General features: G+C 42.6%; 1 protein-coding gene across 1 annotated transcript; it reads left to right on the top strand.

Annotated features, from left to right (window-relative positions):
* Positions 1 to 1818: 1818 nt before the first annotated feature.
* Positions 1819 to 5120, top strand: LOC127101906 (uncharacterized). The gene is made up of 3 exons (XM_051039334.1): positions 1819 to 2946; positions 3057 to 4460; positions 4935 to 5120. Exons 1-3 carry the CDS (start codon positions 1819 to 1821, stop codon positions 5118 to 5120), a joined length of 2718 nt encoding a protein of 905 aa, XP_050895291.1.
* The last annotated feature ends 3487 nt before the right edge of the window (positions 5121 to 8607 follow it).

Below are 8607 nucleotides of genomic sequence, written 5' to 3' on the forward strand. Positions count from 1 at the left end.
CTGTGTTGGCCTTATTGATCCATGGGATTGTGCTCTTCCCCAATGTTGAAAAATTTGTGGATCAAGTGGCCATAGAAGTCTTTCTCTCTGGCAACCCAGTACCATTTCTCTTAGCTGACATTTACTATGCCCTTCACGCTCGACATGAAAAGAGGGGTGGAACTTTGTTGGGGCTGTGCTCCTTTGCTTTACACTTGGTTCATGCAACACATGCCCGAAGAAGTTCTTTTTGTGGCAAAAGAACTTAAGTCTCCTCAAAAATTATCTTCTCTCACCGCAAGTTCCATCAGATGGTATATCTGAGAGTGGGAAACCCTAGACATTATAGTCAGTTGTGGGGAATTTCCTAATGTACCGTTGTTGGGTACGAAGGGTTGCATCAATTATAACCCTATGCTATCTCGAATGCAACACGGTTACTCCATGGATGGTCCTCCTGACGCAAAGGACTTACAGCCGTTTGTGCTCTCTAACATCCAAGCAAGCAATCCTGATGTAAGAGCAGTACGAAAGGATTGGTTAAAGGTTGTAAGAAAGGGTAAAGAGTTTGGAAAAAGAAACATTCCCGCCAAAGAACCTTACATTCAATGGGTGAAGGAAAGAGTTGAGGAAATCCATTTGCCATTCATCTTGAAGGCCTCAGCTTTTCCTAAAACTCCTGAGCCCGAGCCTATACTCCCTGAGGACATGGAGAAACTCGCTACTAAGGTTAAGGAGCTCGAATTGGAGAATACTGAATTACGGATTCAGATGAACCGAGTTATCTTGGAAAATCAGAATTTGAAAGAGGAACGTAAGGGAAAAGCCCAAGAACTTGAGGATAGCAACAAGAGAGCCAGGCTATTAGAAGACCAAAAAGATGATCTTGATCATATCCTTATAGGTTCCACATTAGTGATCCAAACCAGAAAGGAAGAGCTCAAGAAAGCTGAGTATAGGATCTGTGAGCTAGGGAGAATGTTGGATAAATCTCTTATGGATAAAAAAGAAATTAAGCTCGACTTTGAGGCAAGATCCGTGAATTGAGGTACGCTCTGAAGAAATGCAAGGAAAAGTTGTCTCGCGAGATACTCCAAAAGGAAGAAGCTGAAAGAAACTGTCACCATCTCAAGTACCAGTTGGAAGAAGCTACTAGGAGGTTTGTAGTTTTGGAAAGCCAAGAAGGTGATGCAGCCTACTTACTCCTAAAGAATGATTGTGTGTACTGGAAAAGGTTGTATAGAGAGGCTAGAGCAACCTTAGATGAAGATTAAAAGGTCATCCAGAAACTCCAAGAGCTCTATGTTGAATGGAATGGCAAGTTCCGCAACTTAGCTAGGTTTGTTAACCTAAATATGTTGGAATTCCCAGAAAAACTCCTGGAAGAGGATTGGTGTATGTGTCCAGAAAACACACCCGCTCAAGTTTTCAATTTTGTCAAGTTTATGAAGAAAATGATGAATGAGCTCACCACATATCTGACTACGATCATAAGAGGTGAGACATAACTTAAGTTTACTTGTACTTGAATTTGAATTGTTGGTGTTTAAATCTTTTTGTATTCGAATCATGTGTACTTGAAGTTAAATCCTTTTGTATTCGAATTTGATTTTGATTAATGGAAGTTGTCATTTTGGGTCTCAATTATTACATATTGTTCTTATATCCTAACATTGCTGGAATAAATAATAAAGATAACTAAGAGTTTTGCAAACAAATGCATCCATACATGCATTCATACATTTTCAAAAAAAAGAGTCTCACTCCGCCCTTTCTTCCACCAGTGTCACGCTGAATTTTCAACACCAGTATAATACTCGCGCCAGTGCAAGACAGAGAATGGCTGAACAAGAACAAGAGAGCGCCCGAGTTAGAGCTGAACTAGACGAAATCAAAGGAGGCATGTCCCAGATGCGAGAGATGTTGCAAGCTTTAACCTTCAGGTTTGAGGTTCCACAAGCGACCGTGATTTCAGAGACCACGGGCCCAGCAGTGGAAGTCCCACCTCAGAGGACGTTACCCTCAACCCTTCCTCCACATGGGCTACCTTATGATTTCGTCCCCCGAGCGGAGGTGGTGCATGAAATAGGGCAATCTGTCCAACAAGCTGTGCCATTACCAGTTTACATCGACGCACGTCCAGTCATCCATACTGTGGTTCTACCAACCGCCTATGCTAGGCATGTTCCTCATTATGAAGATCAAAACCACATGTATCAGACTGTTGACTCAACTGTTGCTGGTGACGAAGTAAGGTTTGAGGACTTCAGGGAGGTAAAGGAGAACATGCAACTCCTTGAGAAGAAATTCCGAGATCTAAAAGGAGACCACGTCTTTGGATCTGCTGCCAAAGAAATGTGCCTTGTATCCGGGTTGGTGATTCCAGCAAAATTCAAAACTCTGGACTTCGACAAATACAAGGGTCATACTTGTCCAAAAAGCCATCTCATCATGTATTACCGCAAAATGGCTGCACACGTGGAGGACGACAAACTGATGATTCACTGTTTTCAGGACAACTTGAGTGGGGCTCCTTCCAAGTGGTATTTGAGTCTGGATCAGAATAGGATCAGGTGTTTCCAGGACCTGTCAGACGCGTTCATAAAACATTACAAATATAATATGGACATGGCGCCTGACAGAAGACAATTGCAGAGCATGTTCCAGCAGGACAAGGAGTCCTTCAAGGAGTATGCTCAAAGATGGAGGGATCTGGCTTCTCAGGTTGAACCACCTCTTGCTGAGAAAGAATTGGCCGAACTGTTTATCGACACTGTCCAACCTCAATTCTATGAGAAGATGGTCGGAAGTGCTTCTTTGGGATTCCCCGAGCTTGTTGCTATAGTAACTCGCGTGGAATATGGTGTAAGGAATGGAAAACTGGCGGCTGTAGCTGGAACTTCAAATGTTAATCCGAAGAAGTTCTCTAGAGGGTTTCCTAGAAAGAAGGAATGGGAAACAAATGTTGTGACTGCTGGTCAAGGAAGAGCTCCTCCAAGAAGGAGACCACAACATATCCACCTCAGCAATAAGTTCAACAACCAATTCCCTATCAACAACCCATGTATCCCGTCTAGTATGCTCCACAACCATACGTGGCTGCCGTGACGCCTGCATTCAATCAACAGCCTGCTCAGGCTTATCAAGCGCCTCCAGCGTATCAACCAGCTCCAGTTCAACAACATGCTGTGGCTCCTCCAGCTTATCAACAAGCACGAGCAGCTCCTGTTTATCAACAACCGAGAGCTCAAGCGCCGAGGCAAAATGCTCAGAACCAGAATAGGAGGCAAGGGGAGACGGCGACCTTCAATCCAATCCCAATGTCGTACACTGAGCTTTATCCCTCCTTGTTGCAAAAGGGTTCGGTGGTTCCCAGACCTATGGGACCTCCACCTGATCGTCTGCTTCCGTGGTACAACCCTAATGCACATTGCCCTTTTCATGAAGGTGCCCCCGGGCATGACTTAGAAGGTTGTTACGCTCTGAAGCATAGGGTTTGGGAATTGATTGAGAGCAAGATCTTGTCTTTCAAGGACATGGGACCGAATGTGAAGAAAAATCCCCTTCCTCCCCATGAAAATCCTGGAGTCAACGCCATTGAAGATGCTTCTGTTGGTGTTACGGTTGATAAGGTGGAGGATGTTAAGACTCCTTTGGCATCATTCCATGCCCGATTGGTGGAAGCTGGCCTGGTTAATGTTGATCATGACAACTGTGAAGAGTGTGCCACACACCCAAGAGGATGTCAGGTGGTACGAGACAATATCCAAAACTTGATGGATGAAGGAGTGCTTCAAATATCCAGTGCTGTGAAGAACGAGGATGTGGTGGTGATTGAACCTTGTTTCAATTTACCTGAACCAGTTGAAATCCCATATTATAGTGGTGGAGTGGTCCCGGTGAACAGTAAGTCGTCGCCTGTCGAGATATATATGCCTACGCCTTTTCCATACGAGAGCACCAAGGTTGTACCTTGGAAATATGAGATTACCGTTGTAGACAAGGTAGTTGATGGAAGTTCAGACGTTGAACTGACAGAAGCTGTAAGTGAAGACGTCACCAATATTGTAGGAATGAGCAGAATGACCCGTAGTGGTCGAATCTATACGCCCGAATTCAACGTGACTCCTCAAGGGCCGACCAAGGAATCAACAGTTGTAGCTCCCACTAAAGAACCCGAAGTGGTTCAATCCGAAGATGCTGTTGAATTCTTGAAGTTGATCAAGAAAAGTGACTACAAGGTTGTGGACCAATTGCATCAAACACCATCTAAGATCTCTATTCTGTCTTTGCTACTGAACTCCCAAGCCCATAGGGAGGCTTTGTTGAAGGTGCTTGCTCAAGCTCATGTAACACAAAGCATAACGGTTGACCAATTTGATGGAGTTGTGGCAAATATCACAGCTTGCAATACTTTGCGCTTCAGTGGAGAGGAATTACCTGAGGATGGACAAAATCATAATCGTTCCCTCCATATCTCGGTAAAATGCAAAGATGATGCTTTGGCAAGAGTGTTGGTTGATACTGGATCTTCTCTGAATGTTATGCCAAAGAGAACACTCGCCAAATTATCTTATCAAGGACCAGCTATGAAGCCTAGTGCCTTGGTAGTGAAAGCTTTTGATGGTTCCAAGAGAACAATGATTGGAGAGGTTGAATTGCCCATATTGATTGGCCCTCATGTATTCCCGATTAATTTCCAAGTCATGGATATTAATCTAGCATATAGCTGCTTATTGGGGCGTCCCTGGATTCATGCTGCAGGGGCAGTTACCTCCACCTTACATCAGAAAATGAAGTTTGTAGTGGACAATCAATTAATCATCATTTCTGAAGAGGAGGACTTTGTGGTCAGTCACCTTTCATCCTTCAGATACATTGAGGCTGATGAGGACGCTTTGGAGACTTCTTTCCAAGCTCTTGAAATAGCCAATGTCACTTTTGTGGAAATGAAGGACCCTGTTGGGAAAGCTTGTTCATCTTTCGCGTCTCTGAAAAGCGTAAAGTCTAGTATTGAAGGAGGAAACCCTGAAGGTTGGGGTCAACTTATTGATATTCGTGAGAAGCATGATCGCTTTGGTCTGGGATATGTGCCTTCCGCTGCGAAAGGAGCCCGAGTCCCTACAAAGGACAACACCTGAAGCATCCAGGAAGTATTCCTCAGCACATGATTCATCCATGGAGATCAAGTCAATGCAATTGAAGATAGCACCGCAAATGAAGACGAGCCATGTTTGGTTTACCGGTGTGAGACAGCTTTGAACAACTGGAAGGCGGTTGAGATCCCCGAAATTTTTCCTTTGTCAAAGTAATAATTGTTGTATTTTTCCTTTCAAATCCTTAGCTCTGCCCAAGGCTAATGGATCATGTTGTAGGGCCCTTTTTCATTTTTAAATAATCATTATCAATGAATGAAAGACATTTTGTTAAATTCTTTTTATTCATTTACTTGGCTTTCTCATAAGAAAATTACAATCTTTTCAAAAACAAAAAAAATATTTCATTTATGCATTTTTTATTTTTACTTTTCTAAAAGAAATCAATCATTCAAACATGCAGAATAAACGATAACCCCGTTGAATCCAATGACTTTACTACCTCTCATAACTTTGACTCCCCTATCTACCAAGCGGAAGAGGAGGGTGAAGAAGATTGTTACATCCCCGACGAACTGGCAAGGCTGCTTGAGCACGAGTCCAAAGCCCTTCAGCCACATGAAGAACCGGTGGAAACAATCAACTTTGGCACAGAGGAAGAGAAGAAAGAAGTCAAAATCGGCACCACGCTTGAAGCAAGCATCAAAGAGAGATTGGTCAAGCTGCTACAAGAATATGTGGATGTATTTGCATGGTCATACCAGGATATTCCAGGTCTAGACACCGACATCGTTGAGCACAAGCTCCCGCTTCAGTCAGAATGCCCGCCAGTAAAATAAAAACTCCGAAGAAGAAGACGAGATATGGCTCTGAAGATTCGTGAAGAAGTCAAACGACAATTTGACGCTGGTTTTCTCGCAGTGGCGAAGTACCCACAATGGGTAGCTAATATTGTACCTGTGACCAAAAAGGATGGAAAGGTGAGGATGTGTGTTGACTATAGGGATCTGAGCAGAGCTAGCCCAAAGGACGATTTCCCTCTACCACACAATGATACTCTAGTAGACAACACAACAAGTTTTATTATATTCTCCTTTATGAATGGTTTTTCTGGATACAATCAAATCAAGATGGCTCCAGATGACATGGAGAAGACCACTTTTATTACCCCATGGGGCACTTTTTGCTATAAGGTAATGCCTTTCGGTCTCAAAAATGCTGGGGCAACTTACCAAAGAGATATGGTCACTCTCTTCCATGATATGATGCACAAGGAGATAGAGGTCTATGTTGACGACATGACCGCTAAATCTCAGAATGAAGAAGATCATATGAACCATCTGAAGAAGCTGTTTGAACGCCTCAGAAAGTTTAGATTACGATTAAACCCTGCAAAATGCACATTTGGTGTCCGTTCAGGGAAGTTGCTTGGTTTCATTGTTAGTCAACGAGGAATTGAGGTAGACCCTGACAAGGTCCGAGCTATACAAGAAATGCCTGCTCCACACACCGAGCGAGAAGTCAGAGGTTTCCTTGGACGTTTGAATTACATCTCAAGGTTTATCTCACACATGACGGCCACGTGTGAGCCTATCTTCAAATTGCTTTGAAAAGACCAAGCTGTTGAATGGAATTCTGATTGTCAAAATGCTTTTGAGAAGATCCGTCAATACTTGCAAGAGCCTCCTATTTTGATTCCACCAGTCCCGGGAAAGCCATTAATCATGTATATGACTGTGCTTGAAGGATCAATGGGATGCGTGTTGGGGCAACATGACGAAACTGGTCGGAAAGAACATGCTATTTACTATCTGAGTAAAAAGTTTACCGATTGTGAAAGTCGATATTCACTTTTGGAGAAAACTTGTTGTGCGCTAGCATGGGCCGCTCGTCGTTTGAGGCAGTACATGATTTGCCATACTACTTTGTTGATCTCGAAGATGGATCCAATAAAGTATATCTTTGAGAAACCTGCCTTAACGGGAAGACTTGCCCGTTGGCATACGCTTTTGTCAGAGTATGACATCCAGTACATAACCCAGAAGGCAATTAAGGGAAGTGTGTTAGCAGAGTATCTTGCTCATCAACCAGTTGAAGACTATCAGGCGTTGAAGTTTGATTTCCCCGATGAGGATATCATGGTGATAAAGGATTGTGAGATCCCAGGCCCAGATGAAGGACCAGAACTAGGATCTCGATGGAAGCTCGCGTTCGATGGTTCTTCCAATTACAGTGGTCATGGTGTGGGAGCTGTTTTGATGAATCCAAATGGTGGCTTTACCCCTTTCACAGCAAGGTAGTGCTTTGATTGTACGAATAATGTCGCTGAATATGAAGCTTGTATCCTTGGTCTTGAAGCCGCAATTGGTCTCCGAATCAAGATCCTTGAGGTGTATGGAGATTCAGCCTTAGTGATCTATCAAGTCAAAGGAGAATGGGAAACTCGCGATGCGAAGCTGATCCCGTATCGTGTAACACCCTTCTAAAATACCCCAAATATTTAATTAAAGTAACAACATATATCAATCAGAGTAATTATGCAGTTAAGGGTGTCACACAAACAACTTCACGCATTTATCAAAATAGTTTGTCATGCTCATTTATTTAATCAAATCAAAACATTTGCATAATACGCAGCGGATACAAACTAACAACATTCAAACCATGTAATACTTTACGTGTAAAGTTGTTCAACAATCAAATGAAAACATAGTAAAACATCCCATCCCGATGTTACATCTACCAGAGCATGACCCACTAAGGAACTACACTAGACTCCAAGGACTAGCTTCTACTCAATCACTGCTCGCTACCTGAAAAATAGTTGTAAGGGTGAGTTTCTCAATCGATATAATAAGCATTATAAAACATCATGTAATGCTAAGTAATTTAACACATTAATCACCCTAATCAGATCATACATTCAGCAACGGCAATATCAACTAAAATCATATTCAACTCAACCACAAAACACACGTATAATATTGGAATACATCCATTCATATTATACGCCATACAATACAATGCAATGAGACTCCATGCATGCGGTACCGACTATTTGTGAACATATAGTTCACCTCACCGTCCAAATCCAGGCACGGCTACCAAGCCCACTAGTCCCACTCATTTGAGACCTAGTGACTCACTCACTAATTCCTCACCATGGGAATTAGCTACCACCCCCAAAGGGCTATGATATGCACGCTAATCACCTAGCATGCAAACATCAACAACAATTCACAACAACTCACTAATTCCTCACCATGGGAATTAGCTACCACCATAAAGGCCACAATATGCATGCTAATCACCTAGCAATGCTAAATCATCAACCACAATTCAAGAATAGACATATGCTCACACTCTAAGCCATAAAACAGTCTATTCACAAATGCACACATAACTGATACATTCACAGCATCATGCATACCACCACACATCATCAATATTTTATCACATAAGCATGTCAGATCATGCCAAAGAATAACCACAATATTAGCACACTCTACTAATACCTATACTACTCAAAACA

This window comes from Lathyrus oleraceus, chromosome 7 (assembly GCF_024323335.1).
Source record: "Lathyrus oleraceus cultivar Zhongwan6 chromosome 7, CAAS_Psat_ZW6_1.0, whole genome shotgun sequence".
Lineage (NCBI taxonomy): Eukaryota > Viridiplantae > Streptophyta > Magnoliopsida > Fabales > Fabaceae > Lathyrus > Lathyrus oleraceus.

What these genes read in the sequence shown, in the direction of transcription:
- LOC127101906 (XM_051039334.1), top strand. Translation starts at nt 1,819, where the DNA reads ATGGCTGAACAAGAACAAGAGAGCGCCCGAGTTAGAGCTGAACTAGAC. An exon ending in AGGAATGGGAAACAAATGTT is followed by an intron (nt 2,947 to 3,056) that starts GTGACTGCTGGT and finishes TATCCCGTCTAG; the next exon opens with TATGCTCCACAACCATACGT. An exon ending in ATCGTTCCCTCCATATCTCG is followed by an intron (nt 4,461 to 4,934) that starts GTAAAATGCAAA and finishes GTGGAAATGAAG; the next exon opens with GACCCTGTTGGGAAAGCTTG.